This window comes from Centruroides sculpturatus, unplaced genomic scaffold (genome assembly GCF_000671375.1).
Source record: "Centruroides sculpturatus isolate CEXI.00-Female unplaced genomic scaffold, Cexi_2.0 scaffold199, whole genome shotgun sequence".
NCBI classification, from domain to species: Eukaryota; Metazoa; Arthropoda; class Arachnida; order Scorpiones; family Buthidae; genus Centruroides; species Centruroides sculpturatus.
The window spans coordinates 570,138-592,194 of NW_019384516.1; the positions used below are offsets into that span (position 1 = coordinate 570,138).

Sequence of the window (22,057 nt, forward strand, 5' to 3'; positions counted from 1 at the left end):
TGATTCCAATGACATTCCAAATGTCATTGTCAAACTCTAGGCTTATAGGATGGTAGTGCTGAACATCTGACGTTCACATTTTTGCAATAAAAACTTCAGCCGCAACCTCTCTAATGAGTTATTAATCATCAAAGTGTAATGATGTCACTTTGGTTTTTTAAGTCTAACAGTATAACATATCAGCAATACCTTTCCATCTGTAAAACATCTACATGCACATTCTTGAGAAAATAGATTAATATAAACACAACAATTAACACCTAAATGCTAATTCCAGCACCAAATGAACAAAAAATTTTAATGCGCGAAGGTTTTTGGCCGTCTTTTAGAGGCCCTCCTCAGGAATGTATAAAACACATAGAAAAAACAGTTCTATCATTTGAAAACTTCTTGACGTTTTCAAATGATAGAACTGTTTTTTCTGTGAAGAAGGAAAAACCAACCGATTTGGTGGTTTATGCAGTGTAATAGTTCTTTCAAGAAGGGTTGATCTCTTGGGCTGCAGTCAAGATTGTCTTCGCATGAGTTGGTTGATGTAAAATCGGCAAGTTGATCTGTCAGTCATTTCCACTTTGTGTACAATGTTTCTGGCTTTGTGATTGATTGTTCTTGACTGTTCTTGAATTTTGAGAGCATTGATGTTGTGCAAAGATCAACTCTTTAGTTGTAAAATTTCATTCCTGGGCTCCATGCTTGCAGTTGAATTGCCTCTCCATTTTGATGTTGTGCTCTGTTGGATACTTTAATGACAACAATAGGTTGATAGATGTTTAAATCTTGCATCTAAAGAGTTTGGCTGGAGAGTCAAATTTGGATTTTTCTCCAGATGTATGTCCAAAGTGTGTTTTGTTTCCCTCCCCTTTTAACTTGAGGAGTGCTTATTTCAGTGTGTTGATGAATCATTCCGTTTGCCTGTTGGATTGTGGACGATAGTGCAGAAAAAAAATGTGCTTGATCCCATGTTGGTCATAGAATCTTTTAAATTTGTATGAGCTGAACTGCGTTCCATTATCATTAAAAAGAACTTCTGGCAGTCCACGATGAATAAGGAGATTCTGCAGCATGCTGATCATTGCTAAAGACGTAGTTTTATCCATGCTGATGATTTCTGAATATAAATAACAACAACTCAAAGCCCGAATAGTATATATACTAAATTGCCAAACGATCACCTAAATATCAGGTTATTATACTGCCAGCGTAACTGGCAAGCGCACCGCACGGCAAGCGGAGGTTACGGGTTCATGCCCCATCCCGGGCCAGTTCTTTTATTCCAGAATGTTCTAAATTTATTTATTTAATTATTATTTATTTAATTATTAATTTAATTAAGAGATGGCGCCTAACGCCTACCTCTAATGTTAAATTACTTAGTTCCAATCATTTAAAATAGCCATATTATAGCCCGATAAATTAGGCGATCGTTTGGTGTTGTTATTATCTACTCGGGCTGTGAGTTGATGTTTATATATATGTTATTTTCATAGTTTTTCAGCGCTATTTTCATTTATTTTTGTTATTTGACGCTATTTAGACGAATAAGCAAGTTTTCCGAAGCATAAAATTGAAGATTTCCCGCCAAAATAGAAACTTCCTAATAACATCGGAAATGACGTTCTAACATCATTTTATTCTATTTGATTCTTCGAAAAATAGTTATAATACTATGTATTAGACTTAGAATATTCGATATCTAAACCAGAAAGTGTTAGCTACAAATAGACTTATTTATAGAACCCCCCCATTTCTCACTTCAGGGAGTTATAAAACAGTTGGGTGCTAATGACTTTATGAAAGGGAAAAGTTCTACACTTAGAAACTTCGAAAGAAGGGATTTGGCCTGTACCGTCCGCGGGCCGCATAAACATTGATAAGGGGCCGTATGTGGCCCGCGGGCCGCAGGTTGTGCACCCCTGGATTACTTAACAAAATGTACTGTCTAAATGAAAATGCTTGCCAGGAATTTGAGGTTTGTTAATTGATTTTCAGAAGAAACATTTTTGTAGAATATGTATAGAGTGAAATTTTCTTTGCAGCATTGAATTCAATAAACCTCCAGGATTGTAAGAGAGTGTTGTCAAAGTTAGAATCACTTTGTTTCAGGAAACCACATACCACGATTCATAAAACACATTAAATAGTCAGACTGAAAAGAATCATTTGGCACATTTTTGTAAATTTGAAAGAATTTTTTGACAATGGGCAAAGTCTGAAAGCATTTAAAATAAATTTTTTTCTCCCTTGTTCATTTAAGCATTATGATAATTGGATAATAGTTAATATGAGTTTTTAACTGTAATTCTGAATTATATGTTTACGGAATACAGAATTTTATATGATAAGAATCCTGAAAGATGAATGAATATTAAATTAATTAATTTTATTTTTTATTTAGATGGCTGCAGGCCAAGATCAAAAATGGCAGAAAGATGCTGCAGATCAAAACTTCGATTATATGTTCAAGATACTTATAATTGGTAACAGTAGTGTAGGAAAAACATCATTTCTCTTCAGATATGCTGATGATTCATTTACTTCGGCATTTGTTAGTACTGTTGGAATAGATTTTAAAGTGAAGACAGTGTTTAGACAGGATAAGAGAGTAAAACTTCAGATATGGGTAAGAATAATGATTTATGTTATTTGTTCTTCTTGTAAACCCAGTTTGATTTGTTGTTATTTTTAATTTTGTAATGTTTTTTTGCTATGCTACTGATTTGTTTCATTAAATTTAATTGGGCGTATATTTAATCAAAATGTATGCCCATAGACCAAGGCTGCCCAAACCCAGGCCCATGGGCCACAAAGTGGCCCGCCAACACATGAATTTGCCCGTCCACAGTAGCGGTCGGCTGTCACCATGCGCAATGTTGTGCTACCAATAATGCCAATCGCCACATGATTGGTCGAACATGGAATAAACTATGACTTGAGTTACTGCCACACTGCTGTTAAGACCTAACCTACGCGTTTATTACACTTGTTCTATTAGTTTTGAGTCGACTTTTGTGTATTAAATTAAATTGTTGTCACCAAATATTGAAAAATTATTAGCTAATAAGCTCCTTCATAGGTCTCATTGATGTATTTTTTTTATTAAGTATTATTAAAACATGTGCAACTTGAAACTTTGTTTGATTCAAATACCTATCCATTTATAGAAGAATCATGAGTATAAGCAAGTATGACTCACTAGGTGGCCTGCCGGTTGACATGTAATTGAAATTATAGCCCACCTCCAAAATGAATTGGGCAGCCCTGCCATAGACAATCAATCAATAAAATGAGATAGTTAAGTAGCATAGGAATGATGAAACAGTATAAAAATATAAAATTTATAGACTTCTTAATTGAAATATATGTGAGATTAGCAGTGGGCCACTGGGCTCACTCATCCCAAATGACCACTTACTCTGTAACAGGTTGGTAAAACCCGTTCTCGGCTTGTCGAATGGCTAGGAGGGCAAAAATTTGAGTGGGGAGTGCGTTGGTAAGTCTGCAGGTGTCCTTCAGAGACAGGAGACAGGTTTAAAAACTAAACAAGCATTTATTTATATAACTAAGCTAGGATACATAGGTTAAATGCGATTAAATAAGTTCACTATACAAAAGGGACACTCTAATAGCTTTACCTCTTAGTCTNAACCATGTATACATACAAGTAGTAATTTTTTTTTTTTTTTTCATTTAGTGACTTTTTTGTTTATATTTTAATTTATACTATTTCCATATTTTGAGTTGAAATACTGTCATGAACATATAATTTTATATTTGGATTATGGATATAAATTTATATCAATATATCTAGAGGGTTTTCCCTTTATTTTAAATTAAACTAGTATTACCTGTGCTGTGTTGTTCATTAATTTTGTGTATATTGACACTTCACAGCTTGTAGCATAATCACTGAGTGAACTTCATTACATCAAAAACATTCAAATAATATTATTAAAAAATGCTGTTCATATGCATCATCATAAATTATATCTAAACTGTAGATATTTGAATTTAATTGTTTGAAGTATTTAATATAATTTTCTTACAATTCAAACTCCAAAAATGTATAAGAGATCTGAGAATAAAGCATTAATCCCGTTAAGTGAATTTTGACTTCTTCAATACAGTAGTTGTGTTTGTTTAATTTCTTTGAAATGACCTAATAGCTTTATATTTTTCTGTGTAGACTTTTTTTTTTGATGCTATGTTTTTAAATAACAAAGCTTCGCATTCAATATTGATTTTTCTCTTCAGAAAGTTTTTTTTTTATTATAAATTCTATTTTAAACTTAACATTACTATTTTTAACTAAAAACAGATAATTTCAATAGTTTTCTTCTTTATAATTATTTTTCTTGGAAGAAGTTATCTTTTAAGTTTCATGAGAAATATGGAACTTAATCTTCTATACATCTTATAACATTCTTTTCTCATCTATATAAATCTATTTTGTTATTAAATAAAAGAAGACTTTCAAATCCTTTCAAGCAGAATAAATTCACTGTTCGTTTAATAGCATGCTTTATCAATTAAAAAACGTAACATCATGTTATATTTTTAGAAAATCTGGAAAACTATTGTTAAAGAGTCATGTTTAATTTATTAAACTTGTTAAATTAAATACAAGTGCATGAGAATAAAAGCACAAGAGAAACAAAATATTACATAACCTTACTTAATGGAAGGTCACTGCCATAAAAGGAGAGGGGAAAAAAAACTTATTGTGGCTAATAATAAGATTATATAACCGTACTTGATGGAAGGTCACTGCCATAGAGAGTAAAAAAAGGTCGGTGGCTAACAGTTCCCTAAGGAATAATTACTGCAGCAACCTTTTATTATGTACTACAAGTAATTGAAATATAATACATATATTACATTACACTTTGAAATTGTTGATAAATGTAATATTTATCATTGTAAATTAAATCAACTCTCTAGGTTTAGTATTGTAAACTTTTCTTCTTTTAACTTTCTTTTTACAGTCTTTCATATCAATGTTCTCTTTTAAAAATAAAGTTTAAACCATATTGTGATGACTAATGAATTGCTGTATCATATGTTTTAATCATAATAGAAAAATTATACTAATTATAAAAATGGAGAGTTGTCATTGATGTGATATGATCATATAATATGCTCTTGCTGTAAAGACTTTCTACTACTAGTTTCAAATACAGTTTATATAAAAATACTGTCATCATTACATTAATTTGTATGATTTATGTTTTATTCTTCTTAGAGGCTATATATATATAGAGAGAATTTAATATTATTAAATCTTTATTGAATGATGTATGTTATCAAAACAGTAAATGAAATTTCCTATTCAATATCTATTCTGATTACTTTAATCTTCAAATCTTCATCTTTACTTTTTTATTTCTGAACATTTGTAGCTTATCGCAATTTAAATTTGTTTAAAAACTTGTTTCCATAATTTGTAAATTTCCAAAATGTCTTGTACAATTCCAGATTCTGCACAATGCAGATTGAATATTGCTGATTCAGGCAAACTTAATTTTCAGTTCATTCTTGTTATCATTCCAGATTAGAATATTGTTTAAGTTAAGATCTTCATTTTAAAATTGGATCATTATATTGCATTAAAACTAGATTACAGACTTCCAAGCCACCATATTTAATACAAAGTAATTTGCTACTAGAAGTAGACGTTAGGCATCATCTCTTAACTAAATTAATAATAATAATTTAGTTAAGAGATGGCACCTAACATCTACTTCTAGTAACAAATTACTTTGTATTAATTATTTAAAAGTAGTGGAATTATAGCCCAATTATTTAGGCGATTGTTTGGTGATGTTTCAATTGAATTAGCCTCTTCAAATGTTCTCTGTGTTTTATTATTAAGTGTTAATGTGTAATTCTAAGTCTGAAAATACTCTTTAAGAAACAAACTAGTGGAAAATAATTTTTTTTTGTTTTAAAGTTTCAAAAATTAAAATATAAAGTTTATTCCTCTACATCATTTTTAAGTTCCAGTTATATTTTTAAAAATTGAATGCTGGATTCATCTTACTTTTAAAATCTTTTCAACAAATGATCTAATGAGGAGATTTGGCTTTGGAAACATCTTATTCTTTTCTATGGGTTTTCATGGTTTTTAAAGTAAAATTAACCCAGAGTTGTAAAGAATATGTCTCAATGTTAACATAGTCAACTTTAACATTATTAAATTGTCTAATAATGTCATTTAAATTGATAAAACATAAATAACTGGATGAAACAGTAAAAATAATTGAATAAACCTTCAAAATTCTAGCATTAGTTTTCAATAAATAAATAATGAACTTCCTATCTACCACTGGAGGAAATATAATTCTCTCTACTTGAACATAAACCTTCTAACTCCCCAGTATTACTCTTTTTGGCAAACGTTTTTGACCCTATCAGGGTCTTCTTCAGGCTACCGTTTTAATAAAATTCAAATATTGCAAAATCGAACANCCAGGTGGCGATCGTTGCTGATGCATCACGGGAACGGTACCTGAGCGCTCACTTTGGTTGTAACCTCGAGACAATAAACATAACAATTAACCCTGTATAATTTTCAGGTTTATTTTTATTTATTGTTAATCTTACATTTTTCATAAGTTATTTAATTCATTTCAGTTTAAATTTGTATTTAGAATACTTCAAACATTAAAATTTAAATGGAATCTTCTATTTGTGGAACATTTCCTAAAAACAGTTTTAAGAAACCTGATGATGGCTTCTAGGAGTAGGCTGAAAACATTAGTTAACAAAAATATTCTCAGCAAATGTATAGGTGTGGTCGTAAATATGTACTTTATCTCTGCTGAGCATATCCGAACTGTATCATAAATAGAGATTATATTCCTGGAAACACACTTTTAATTATAAAATGTCATAATCATAAAAGTAGGAGCAATGGCCACTAAGTGGAAGTCTAGTATGAAACAATTGAAAAATTAAGTAACAGATGGAGATATTAAAATAGCTTATGTTGGTTGGATAGCAAAAAACAAAATTTACTTCAGTAATATATGATGAAAGTGATCAATACTGTACTAAAGAGTATTGTATTAACATTAATTAATGATTCTAATCAATTTGTGTAAACTTTGGCATCATAATTTATCAATAATAAATAAAAATAAAATAAAAAACAAATTCATTTCTCTAATTTCATCAAATACAGTACATATAGCTATCTGATTTCTTGGAGATCAAGATGAAAGAAGAGTCAGATGTGGTTAACATGAGAGATGGACATTCCACAGAATCTGCATGGTAATGAATAGTAAAAAACCAGTTGGATTAAAAAAGAGATTAATGTTAGAAGATATGTTGTTCAGGACACATGCAAAGTGAGCCATTTTTGTATTGGGAAGAGTGGGAGTGGGAGCAGTTGTATAATTGACTGTCAGATGATGGAGCTTAGTCAAGAACTAGTAATAGGTGTGGAGTGGTATGTGTTTACAATATGTGATGGTAGAACCCAAGCTGTGTTTTCTATTACTACAGTGTTGATATTCCTGAGGACAAGCTGGAAATCCTGAAAATAACGTAAAAGCAGCTTTGTTAGATTTTCAAAATATTTATTCCACATTTCTTGTTGAATAAATATTTTAGCTACTTAAGGAAGTAGTTTTTATTTTATTTTATTCAAATTTGATTATTGATATTTATTAAAATTTATATAGAAGGATTTATAATAATGTTTTGTTTATATACAGTAGAGCATCGATTATCCAACCCCCGATTAACCGTCATATCGGTTAACCAACCGTTCTAGTCGGCAAATTTCAAATGTCCGCTAGTGATGTGGCACTACAATATTTGGCTATGTTTTGGCTACTTTAATATTATTTTTGTTAAATTTTTGCGTGTTTTAGCTGGCATCAACAGCTCGACCATTGAAGGGAGGCCAGTATTTAAACGAGATTTAATTTTCTAATTATGAGTAGTTGTTTGTTTCGTGAGCAATAAAATAATGTAAAAATAATTTTTAACGATACAATAGCGACGATTATTATTTTTTTAAAAAATTTGTTAGGCTAAACATTGATGAAAATTCAACGCAAAGTTGGTTAATAGCTATATACTAATAAACTAATTACATGAGATATACTAATAATGTATTTTTTCCCTTCTTTTCGATTATCCGATTTTTTCAGTTATCCGACCAACCTGAGTCCCCAATTGAGTTGGATAATCGATGCTCTACTGTAAATGTATTATTATGAAATTGTAATTTTTGTATTCAATTAATAAAAAGAATTGTTTGGAATGGTAGCAGATCTGTATCAAATGCCTGTCATGAACAATTGTTTCTGTCACATTAGATAAATTTATGTCATTAATATTAATTGAAGAATGTTTTAAAAAAAAATACATTATTATTTTCACCTTGTATATAGAAAAGTTACCTTTATTGTATTACTTTTCAAATATTTGAATAGTTTAGACAGTGTATTTCTTTTTTATAATTTATCTAACTATTAAAACACTTATATTGACACACTGACTATTCTTTGTTCTTCAGTAAAAAGATTTAAAGTAAATAATTACTTCTAATGTTTTTTATAACCCTTCAGAATGATGCAGGTTTGGCAATCCATTCTCCAGATTGTATTTGTAAAATAATTGAAAAGTAATTAAGTGAAGTATTTATTACAGACAATACTTGTAATGACAAAGGTGCATTAGAACAGATCTTAGACATTATATAATTTTCATTGACACAATGTTGTTCTTCAGTGTTATAATTCCTATATCATTATATACTGTATATACAGTGGTACCTCAGGTTACGAACGCCCCAGCATACGAAATTTTCAGGATACGACATGAAATTCGAACATATTTTTGCTCCACGATACGAACAAAAACTCACCATACGACGTTACATTAGTTCGCATTTTTCATTTGTTTTTCTTACTAGAGTTATTTTTTTAATGTATTACTTGGCTTTAATTTGAGTATGTTTTTCGCGTTGGAACGAATTATTTGGTTTTACATGTAATCGTATGGGAAAAGATGATCCACCTTACGACATTTTCATGATACGATCTCAGTTTCGGAACGGATTAATTTCGTATCCTGAGGTACCACTGTATATATATATATATATGAGTTGCTAATGTCTATTTCTTTTGCATAAACAGTTGCTACTATATGATTTGGCTACATTTTAGAGCCAGGTGTATTTCCATCAATCCCCTATCTTTTTATATGGTTATAGAATTGGCCTGAGCCATTGACTGGGTGGTGATAAGAAACAGCATATGGTATTCCATGCCATCTTTGATTGGGATACTATCCATGTTCTACTCAACTTTAGTGATCTGATGAGAACCAATTTGTTCAACATGACAGAATGTAGTGATAATTATAAAAAAATTAAAAAAATATGCTAAAAGATAGTTATCTAAATGTGATTTAAGTAATTTCTTACTAACAATATGATTAAGAAGCATGATTACTTTTAGTGTGAATTAGTCTTAAGCATAAAACTTTTTAAAGAAATTTCTTTTTATTAACAGAAATATTAATGTGTGATAGACAGATCTCTATGTGTTTACTGTTAGTTAGAGAGACCCTTGGTAACAGTTTATAATCAAAACAAGACCAGGGATAATCAGTAAAAATATCCCTTGAATAACTCTAATTTTTAACATTTATGGTGTTGATATTCTTAATTTTTGATAATTGATATTTTAAAATTAAACTAAACTTGACTTTTAATAAATGAATTTTAATTTATTAACTACCATTTAATAATAAAATTATTTTTTTTTATTGCATTTCAGGATACTGCAGGTCAGGAACGATATAGAACTATTACCACTGCTTACTATCGGGGCGCTATGGGTTTTATTTTAATGTATGACGTAACAAATGAAGAATCTTTCAATAGTGTACAAGACTGGTGAGTACTGGTAACATTAATCATAAGGTTTTAGATAATTTAAATGACTATTTTTTTTTACACTGTTTTTAATATTAAAGAAAATTATTATTAAAAATTGTGTAAAAAATAGTCATTTAAATGAAGAATTAATATTTACTTCTTACACAAAACTACTACTAATCTTAACACTGCGTTGAGTAACAACAATCCACAAAACCTTTTTATAACAATCTTCACAAATGTTTTTGACCTCCACCGAGGTCTGCTTCAGGTGGTGACTAAATGGTGTCTCCTCTTGACGTTGGAACAGTGATGCCCGAGATGTAAATAATGTGCTTATTGCGTTTCACCCCTCCGCTTGTCCCAGTTCGAATTCTTCGAATAAGTATCTCCACACCTGCGCGATCGTTTCTCCATCTTTAAAGTGGATGCAGGTGTCCCCAATGTTGGCTTTATAAATCTCCCAGGCCTCCAGGTGACTGGTGTGATCAATACAAAATGCCTGTCTGGTTACTTTGGTGTTTTGGAAGTCCGCCTGAATATCAGAGTTATTTACAATTATTTACTTCTTATCCATTAAGAAAAATTCTAGGACAAATTTAATAATTGAAATAAACAAAATTAAGATATTCTATTAATTCATACCAGAAGAATTACCCTATGTAATTTATTGATTGTATAGGGTCACCAATTAATTTTTTTAATTATGGCTAAAATGAATTGGTAATGTGAGAATTTAACTGACTAACTTAAAATATTAATTATGCATTTTAAAGTATATTTTGTGTAATTTAACTCCTTAATATCACAAATCTTTTTATTAGCTTTCTGCTTAAACTGGAGTCCGTAAAAACAAAACATCACCGGAACAACTAAGTACTTTTGGACTTTCTTCATCCATCTTCAGTGTCCATGCTCTGAAGATGGATGAAGAAATATTAATATTTTATTATTTTATTTATATTTTAAACATTTTATATAAATATATTTTTTAAAATTTTGTGCAGTTCTAAATAACTATCTTATTATTTTCAGTTATTAATGTAATTTAACTGCTTAAATAACCATATTATAAGTCTTACTATATAAATAGAAGATTATAAGATTGGATAATCATAGCCACAAGCAATCTGCAACAGACAATATTAATAATTAAAGAAACTTGTTCATTCTAATCGAATATCAGTGTATTATCACTACTTGTATATCATTCATCATCTGCTTCTTATCCTATCTGGCAATTTCACATCAGTGAATCTATTATTACAGTTGTGTGTGTTAACTCTGGCATTTATGCTACAGAGGAAATTATCATAAAACTGTTTTATTTATTTAATTTTTAATTTTCATCTCTCTGCCTTTTTTAATCATGCCCACCATGGATTTGGCTGGAAGCCTGGAATTAAACTCGAGTACATAGCATACCAGGCCAAATTGCTGCGGGGACTCGAGTTTTAGTCCAGTGTTTACACCCTTGGCTGGCAGGCTGTCTTATTTTATTTATGTTAGTCCCAGTACAAGACACTGTAGTCGGTAATCTTAAATCTTTATTTCTTACTGCTCTTCACCAGGCATCTTGCATCAAATGGGGACATCAGAAAGTCAGGAAATTTCCAGAGGCACCAGTAGGAATGGTCCTCCCTCCATATTTGTAGATACAGGTGCCAGTCTGTATATTTCCCATACTGCTTCAATGCATCCCATCTGCTCATGGTGACAAGTATCCAATCTAAAAGTAGTTTGAATTGAATTTATGTAACCAAGTTACATCAATTCAATTCCTCTCTTTTATAAAATATAATTTCAAATTTCATAATGCTCTTATGTTTTAGAAACCTTTTTAAATAAATATAATTTAACAACTGTAATGGATATACTTAATAGAAAAAATATATTATTATTTTAGAATAACTGTCTTCTCCTTCAGTTTCATAAATGTTTACTAATTGACAAGACTATGTCTTGTATATAAAATCGTACTGCCACCCATTCTTACCAGCATAGAGGTATGAAGGAGTACATGTCGAGAGTTGATATTTGGCACAGAGTATTAGGTGCCCAAATCATTTGCGCATAAAAAAATCCAGACTTGTAGGTAGTCGGGGGACCAAGAACCGAATCAAAATAAAATACAAAATGGCGACCCTCTTCTACAGACAGGCAAAACAGGCACCTCACCCCACCGAAGTCAGGTGGGGAGAGTACCACCCACAGTCATTCTGAGAAGTGAACTCTGACCTTAGAACTGAATACGTAGTTTCTTCTTTGTTAAATAAAATTTGTAATCTAATATTGTAAATTTGGGAGTGCTTCAAATATGACGTTAAAACGGTTTTATGTCGTTACATATAGGGTTTTCTTTAACATTATCTAGTATAGTAAAATCATGGGACCGATAAAAATTTGACGTTATATTAGGGTTGTCATTACATCTGATGACGTTATAATCGGGTTAAACTGTATATTGTTTGTGCAAAATAAATAATTTCAGACGATACAATAGCCAAGATTAGTTTTTTCAACAATGGGAAATTTTCGTTACACACCGACAAAAATTCAACCCAGGCCAACACGCAACGGAGAGAAATTTCGAAATTGGATAAGTTAATTTCATCGAAAATGCATTGTGGCCAGCGAAGTTTGAACAATCGCATCCAAAAGTAGCAATACCAAAGAAGATTGGAGAATGAGAATGAGACCTACCTTGAGCGTCAAAGTGATTCTGCTTAGTAGATTCTCCAAGACATAGTCTTGGCCCAAATATGGTTTTGCCGTTTTACTTATTTTATTTAAGATGTGTCAAAATATTTTTATGGAATTTTCTTGAAGTCTATGGATTCCTTCATTTATATCTCTTCCGATATGAAAAATGAAGCTGTACAACTTTGTTTTTCATATTTTTGTTGTTATATTAATATAACAACAAAACTAATACAAAAAGAGTACAGGTATACCTTGCCTTACGTCGGTAATTGGTTCCAGGAAAACGACATAAGTCGAATTTACTTGTCTCCGAATCTACTTGTCACTAGGCTAAACCATAAATTACCATTATTTATTAATGCATTTTTAATAATATATGGTTAATAAAAATCTATTTTAAGCTTACAAACAAATAAATTTTAGTTTTTAATATAGTACAGAAAAAAGTATTCTAAATTTACGAATGCATGTACTGTAAATACAGAACATACTTGTATATATTTTAATATGATTTTATGTGCTTTAAACGTTTTTCTAGTGATATTACGACTTCAATATTTGTGGCGGACAGACGTAAAGTCGAATAAAATGACTTAAATTTGATTTTTATTTTTTCATATACTTTTTTGACAAACAACGTATAATCGGGAACAACGTAACTCGAAACGACGTAAGTCGAGGTATGCCTGTATATTGTATAATTATTTCTGTTCTTTTTAAATTGAATAGAAAATAAATTTCAATTGGTTTTTTTCTTCTTTGAATCTTTTATAAAGAATCAGTTTTCCTGCAACAATGTTTATATTGATAGAATCAGTTCATTTTTCTCAGTGATAACACAGCAGAAGCATAGGTATATTTTTAGAACTTAACCTGAAATAATTACTAATCCTCCAAATTATAAATATTACACCATATTTATTATAATAAACAACAAACTGTAATAATAAGCACACACTACATTGAAGGAAGATATGGCTTAGGCCAAGACTCCACTAGTGTAAAAATGGACGTAAAAACCTTTGCCGTAAAAACTTTTAATCATGTGGCCTATTTGCATTTACGTCTGGATTGCAGTGGAGGTCCGGCTAGCGAAGTTTTTACGGCAACGGTGCTGCCCCAAGTGTCGAAAGTAAATATTCTTTGCACATGAATTAGTGGAAACGAAAGCATTGTAGCTTGATTGTTCATAAAATGTTTTAGGCATCCATTCTTATAGCCAGGATGTCTCTTGTCATATAAACATAAATATTTTTGAATATTTTCAATAAATTTTTCTAAATCTATTTGAGGTCTTTTCGAAGTAGCCATGATAGAATGTACACAAAAGCTCATTTCCCGCAATTTTCGCACAATGTCATGATGACGTAGTTCCACTGACTTCTGATTGGTTGAAGGTATCGCTTTATGGCCGTATTTGCATCGAAAGTTGAATGCTGCTCAACTCGCTTTTATGCTGGTTTTACGACCTGCTCAGGTATAAAATATCATGGTCACGTGATTAAAAGTTTTTACGGCAAAGGTTTTTATGCCCATTTTTATGCTAGTGGAGTCTCGGCCTTACTGTAAATGTAAAAATGACACACTATTTGGCAAAATAAATAACATACAGCACTGTCTGTCAACATTATATAAAAATCATTTATTATGTGAGTACTTTCAACAGTATACAACTGTCCTCTTCAAGTAAATCATGTATAGAAAACATGACATTTTTCAATCGCTTGAATTTAAATGCTAGTTCCTATTCAGATTCTAACTGCTTATCCTGCACATGCATGGAATATATGGTTTATATTGTTAAAAGTACTTGCATAATAAATTCTTTTAAGTAATGCCGACAGACAGTGCTGTGCATTATTAATTTTTCTATTATTATTTGGCATGTATGATTATTTAAAAGTTATTTCTATTTGGCATTGTCACTCTTACTGTATTGTTGGAATAAAGTGTGACTGTAGCAAGTGTTGCATTTTTGTTCGAATAATAATAAAGTGAAAAAATTACTGGATTTATTCCATTAATAATTGCCCTCAAATAATAGTTATATTTAATTCCCAAAGAATAGAAATAATAATTGCCTTCTAATAGTAAGTGTCATCTAATATATAGCACGTTTACAAACTAAAAAAGTTATGGACAGTGTGCTGTTTATTAGAATAAATATAGTATGTTTTAAAAAAAGTTTTATACAAAATGAAAAATTCTGTCATACCTACTAAAACGAAGCCCTTAGTTACCACAGTGTGATCTTACATTAGTGATATGCAAATAGCAATTATCTGTTCCTCATAAGAATCCAAAATAATGAATACTGTTCTTCAAAAGTTGTTATCCGTTATTCTTAAAATTAACACAATTAAGGGAGAATAATAAATAAATGTTGATTACAATTTACCATTGCAAAAGTTCCATAATAAACAGTTATATTTAATTTTAAAATTTAACAATTAAAAACAATAAAAAATAAATTAAGCTTGATTTACACTAGATGTAAAGGGCACAAAAGCAAAAAGAGTGAACAGAGCAAATGAGGCGAGTGGAGCCAAGATTTATTTCCACCCACACTGCACACTGTGCAGGTGGAAATAAATCTTGAACAGGTATGTTTTAAATTGTAGATTGTAATTAATGTCAATTTCTCTACAAATTTGTTCTACAACAGATATCTATATATTTTTTATGTATGGCTGATAAGGATCTTGTATACCTAAATGCATACCAGTAATAAAGTTGCATTCTGATGATAGAAGTGTCATTTTGATGTTACCAGTAGCAGTGTGATAAGTCTCTGTTATCTCTACTATAGTATTTGAGATATTAGTTTCTATAAAACAAAATGTATTATATAATATTCCTTGTTTGTTTCAGAAATAGCATAAAAAAGATTTTTTTAACCCCCTTTCATTCTAGACAGTAAAGGATGGTTTATATTTGATATAACAACACGTTGACAAATCTTGTCATTCAGAAAATTACAAAATTCACTGTATTGCTCATGCTCAGAATAACTTGTGAGTTATTCTGAACATGCACAAGAGCATTCATTCCTCGAGTGAGAGAGAGTGCAATCTAACACACAATTCCAATCACATCGTTGATTAACTGGTTTGATGATGTGATAGCATCTGATGATTTTCTGCAAAATGGTTGCAACTTGTCAAACCAAGGTCACTAATAAGTTACAAATTTGTACAGATGAGGTAAATCAATGCATATTGTAGTTTTGAACAACAAAATGACAGCAGTAGCAGACATATTACATAAACTAGACTTAAGAGTATACAAAACTTTTTGCATGATCATTATGCGCTTGATCACATCCATGAGGTGACTGAATAGTTAGGGACAAGGCCTAAAATTTTTGGGTTAACATCTGAAAAACTCAAGGTGGATCCAAACTGGACTCAAGAATAGATTCTCCAGAGAGAAAGAATTTTCTTTAATAACCTAGATGATCTAGCAATCAATAATGCAACTATAAACAATTAATAGTCATTAAAGAATACATAAATTGTCATTCCTAAACCTGACAATTTTCTCCAATATCCCAATCGTAAAATTAAACAAAACAGAAGAAATAAGAACTCAAGTGAAACAAACAAATTAAAGAAACAAAAACCAAACTCAACTCCGTCAAGAGATCTTATTTGAGGCACTAGGCATAGTAACAAACAGCTATTTAATTTCAATTTCATGTCCTTTACCTCCTAACACACAATTAAGTAACAAGTAATGAATATCTAGTAATGAATACCAAGCATACAATTATCCATATCTATCCATTTCTCAAAAGTAGCGGGTTTACACGTAAGAAATGAATTTCGAGTATGAATATCAAATGCACGAGTACTGATCACTTGAAAATAAGGGATTCACATATCACTATTGCATATTTCTTCCTTTGAAATCGTGACAATATGATAGTGACATAACTTACATTATTTGTGCTATTGATCATAAAAAAAGATATTCAAACCTTATCTTCCAAATCTTTGACAGTGTGTTTTGTCCTTTGTATGTTATTGCATACTAAAAGAATCTTTAATATAATATATAGTATTTTAGTAAATTTTATTTATTCACTCATTGGCTATAATACAGATATAATTCTAAAGTTAAACTGAAAATCTGAATAAAAACATTGTAGAAAACTTAATTTGAAGAGATTAACAAAGACACCAATATAACTTTAACAGTGACATTTCTCCAACCTTATCCAAACTTTTTGATGTAATTAACAGACCATTATTCTGTGACTAATTATTTCAATAAGCAAAGTTTTGTGTATAAAAAGGAATTTTAAACTGTCAAAATAAATTTACAATTGTTTAAAAAATATTAAAATAATTACTAAATATTAGTTATTAAAATTTAAATAAATAAATAAGTAAAAATTTGAATTAAAACCTATTCAATTCTATTTTGATGCATAATAAGTTACAAATTCAATCTGATAATGAAGTTTATTATAAAAAGCTTCTTGACCTTCGTTTCTTATATTTGATTGTGTAGTGATTAAAGCCAAATTGGTAGCTATATTGGTAAAAGAGAAGAGAAAATATCTGATAATGAAAGTTCAGTATATAAAGTTTATTTAAATGTGAGGTTTACTTAACTTGTACTTAAACACACAAATAAAATAAAGTATACTTATGGACTACACGTGGTTCATTGTCACATATTGTAACTGATTAAACTCTGACATAGGTTGACCATATAAATTTTTTTTATTGCTCTGCAAACTAACAAATTGTTAATAATACTTATCTATATTTTTCGACAAAATTTTAACAAGGGATCCCTATTTATCGCCTGCGGCTTCCGTTCCATTTTGGCCTACTCTAATGGTTATTATTATTAATGTTAAGTTCTGAAAGAGCCTCCGTGGGCATTACTAGAGAGAGAATACATAAAAACAAAAGAGCCATAATGAAAACAAAACTGGTTGTAGTAATTCTGTGAAAGTAAATCCTGTATAAAGACAACTTGAAGATATACACAATATTTTTGTAAAAGGTATTCACAGGAAATGTAAAATTCATCATACAACTGCCTTACTTATTTTGGAGAATAGAAAAAATTGGACAATAGACAAAAATTTCCTCGGAAGGCAATGTCCAGTTAATCAAAGTACAATAAGTCTCACCAAAATTTGATATTTGTATGACATACAGAACAAATGAGAGGTTATCAATGACATTCTTCTGGTCCTAGTTTTTATTTTGTCACTGCTGATAGTAAAAAAGTTAACACTAATTTTGCTGTTTTCATTTCAATTAATCAAACATTATTATTAATGCATCTTTAATTATTCTGTAAATCAGTAAAATAAAAACACCAAAACTGTAATGTAATTTTCTAGCTAACGAGAAACAAAAATAGAAACTACGACCAGGAGAATGTTATTGATTTGTACATTATGCAAACCTATCAGATTTTACTATGGCTTATTCTACAGTACATCAGTAGTCCTATTACTATATCAGGACCAGTCAGGTGTTTGCTAAACTTGGGTTTCACTGTGAATTTACTTTATCAATTTGTTTTGAATATTTTTATGTTGCATCCCTTTGACTATTTTACATTATAGTTTTTCATTTACTTCCTGTATGTATTCATTAAACTGAACTGTTAACATGTAAAATTTAAATGTTATGGAAATTATACATTGTTTTTGTTATTAATTGCTTTTAATTTACAGGGTAACACAGATTAAAACCTACTCTTGGGATAATGCACAAGTAATTTTGGTCGGAAACAAATGCGACATGGAAGACGAGCGCGTCGTCTCGACAGAAAGAGGAAAACAGCTAGCCGACCAGTTGTCGTTAGAATTTTTCGAAACGTCGGCAAAAGAAAACATCAACGTGAAAGCAGTTTTCGAACGCCTGGTGGATATTATCTGTGACAAAATGTCTGAAAGCCTTGATTCTGATCCTACTCTGGTCAGTGCTTCCAAAGGTACCCGCCTCACTGAGAATCCGGCTCCACCGAACGGTGGTTGTCAGTGTTAAATCGACCGAGATAGAGCTGTTTTTTGGATGCTTTCCCACTTGTCCAATGTTGTCTCATTGCCTCGTCTTATTGCAGGCAGAACTGTTTGTAGAATGTGTCCAGTGTGAGGTGGTTCACGATTATATAACAAAAAAAAATCTACAGGATATAACAATTCCCTAGTGTCTTTTATATTAAAAAAAAAACAAAACCAAAATAACACCTTGATACAGAAATAACATGTGATATAACATATCTGTTTTGCCTTTTTCCTGTTATCCAAAAAAAAAAAAAAAAGCTATTAAACTGTGCACTTAGACTTTATAGAATGTGTTCAGTGTTTGCACAGTTTGTTAATGCATTCCATGTGAAAACAAGCACTCCAAAATATAGGCGATTATGTAACTAGAATGTAAAATATTAAAAAAAAGTATATATATATATAAATATATATATATATATATACACACACACACACACACAGATACATACACACACACACACATATATAAATATATATTGTGAGANCAGCCCCACAAATAAAAACAAAAAAAAATCCCCGGAAAAAAAACATAAGTTATCCTAAAACCCTTCAAATTATATTTACAATCTGCATTATTAATTTTTATTTAATACATGCAGCATATTATTTATGTTACCATTATTATTTACAAAAAATCATATTTGATAACAAAGAAAATTCCACAATCAGCACAAAACATATTTAGGGAAACAAAACAGTCAGGACAATAAAAAAAAATTTTTGCCGAATGTCTCTGAATATTATTTCACTCGCCATGAGACATTGCTGGAAAAGTGTGAGAGTGCCTCACTTTGGTACATAATGAATATCTGATGCACCAGTCGTCAAGAAAAAAATATATATATATATATATATTTACAGTATGTGTTGACGTATATTGAGTTAAATAATTGGATTAGTCGAGAGTTAGTTATGGCATTGCATATTTATTATTATTATTTTTCCAGATTTAAAGTAATATATCAAATATATAATTTATTTATTTAAGGTTTAATATGTTTCGACTGCCAAACTGTTATCTAGCATCTTTCATTTCCAATGGGTTAGGTTAAGTTAGGTTTATAGAATTGTTCCCTTTACGAACACATTCTATAGCTTATGTGACGTAGAAGGTGTTCGTAAGAATCTTATATCATGGTTTTCCACTATAAGAGAAGGAATACTACTTAAAAACTTGACTCTACCTTTCAATTAATTGAGATACTCTTTGATAAATAGATACGATAGTTCAAAATTTGTACTTCAGAGATGCCATATTGCAGGTTTAAAGTAAACAGAAGATAAATTTTTAATCGTAAAATACGTACGGAACATAAACTAGCATCAAAATTAATTAGAGACAAATACAGAAACCATATTTTGAGATAGTCAAACTGTTCTGGTGAATCAAAACGATGCGATAAAACAGAACGCCCCCGATGGCAGATCCTTCTTTTTACAAAATTTAAATCCATACATATTGACACATTTAATTTTACTTAACTAAAATAATATAAATCGAGAAATTAAGATTTAAAAAAGTCATATTTAGATACAACCATTTAATAATTCATCTTTTGGGTAAGAACTTCCTGAAAATATTTATAATCAAACATTTACAGTAGGTAATAAAGAGAATATACAAAGTTTAGTAACCAATGAACAGACCAATCGCACATATTGCATGCACAGTCTACTGTAACGACTACTATAGTAACTATAAGGTAATTGCGAGAGACAGTGTCTTTGTAGATATTTAAATACGACAAATTAGTTTAAAATAACACACAAATTATCCTTTATTTTCCGATTAATTTTTACATTTTAAGATTTGGCACATTAAGAAATTTCATTTATATTTACGTAGTCAAACATTTTGTAACTCTTTATTTTTATTACTCTTTAATGGTTATTTACATAGCTTTTTTGCATAATTTAAATTATGAATAATGTCAAAAAAAGAAATTCGGTATTTGTATCGGGATGTTAAATTTATCATCTCTTAAGATAATCAATAATTGAATTTCTCCTTCAAAAAATGGCAAACGGCTGCCAATAAAAATGCTATGTGCAGGATATTTCTCGGTAGCTATAATTAATGGGAGTCATTTAATAATCCTGTATGATAATTGATGTATTTTCACTGTGACTATAGTGAGCAAATTGATTCAGTTCTAGAACAATCGTATGTAATTTATTCCGAAGAAAGTGGAAAGAAAAAAAAAAAACGTATAAGACAATAGCTTCCACCTTTGACAATTTGTGTAGTGAATTTTTGCTTTAAATGTCTGTCGAGAAAATTAAAAAAAAATTATAATAAAAAAATAAAAATAAAAATACCATCAGCAGAAATGTTTGTCGGAAATGTTTTAAGTACCTTTGTATTTATGTTACGTTTTTCCGTGACGCTTCGGAAGATATCGATATGTATATTAGCAATCAGTTAATTTTAAATTAGAATGGAATAATTTTTTTTAAGACGATGTTACAAATTTTTAAAAATTTACTTTCTATTATAAAGGCAATTTTTTTTTTATTGTGTACAAATTATTCTGATGTGAAATAAATTGTTGTTAGCAACTTGCCGATACTTTCAAATTTTCTCTTGCATCATTGTGAAAAGAAAAAAAAAATGTTAACTTCTTTTTGTTAATCTTGTCAATAAATCTGATATTGTATTCTGAAATTTTAAATGTTATTGTTTGCTTAGAACACACTATAATAAAATATATATCTTTTAAAATTCCATAAGAATAGATCTACGTGATATGTTTCGTTGTTATATATTTTCTTGTTATGGCCTCAAACCTTGAAATTGAAAAATAGAAAATTATACATTCATCTTTTACGACTCTCTCTGTATGTGAGTACTAAAGACTGCCTTTTTCTCTTTTTTTTTTTTGCAATAGCAGTCTTTAGAACTTGCATGCAGAGCAAATCATAAAAGATGAATGTATATTTTAGATTTGGCCAATGGCAAATATCCTGTATATCAGCATCGGACCATACACAGAATTTTCAAACATTTTAACCTGGATCCCTTGACCATTCATTTATAAATTTGTCTTTTGACATACCATAAACAACGAGCAATTATTCATTGTGACATTGTCACAGTGCCAGGTTGCAATTTTTAATAATTTAATTTAAAAAAAAAAATGACCACCAGTCTGGGTTTATACTTAATTGGAACCTCTGGCCTCTAAGCTTTCCATATTTAGTCCTGATATTAGTAGTGTCTTGTCCCTGTACATCATACAGGGCTTAAAGAAGTCATGGCAGTGAAAAAAGTGAGAAAAGAGAGTTCACACTGAAAAAAAGCTAAAAAAGCTAATAGTTTTAAAGTGAACTAAAAGAGGCATTATTAAAAAAACACACACACATTTTGTATCAATAACATTGCATGTGATATTAGATTGATTATTAAGTGGACTGAAAAA

General features: G+C 30.1%; 1 protein-coding gene across 1 annotated transcript; it reads left to right on the top strand.

The window, feature by feature from the left end:
- The first annotated feature begins 2,395 nt into the window (after positions 1 to 2,395).
- On the top strand, positions 2,396 to 18,943 carry LOC111622579 (ras-related protein Rab-3). The gene is made up of 3 exons (XM_023364994.1): positions 2,396 to 2,620; positions 9,795 to 9,913; positions 18,303 to 18,943. The coding sequence occupies exons 1-3, from the start codon at positions 2,396 to 2,398 to the stop codon at positions 18,613 to 18,615; spliced, it is 657 nt and encodes a 218-aa protein (XP_023220762.1). The 3' UTR covers positions 18,616 to 18,943.
- Positions 18,944 to 22,057: the final 3,114 nt, after the last annotated feature.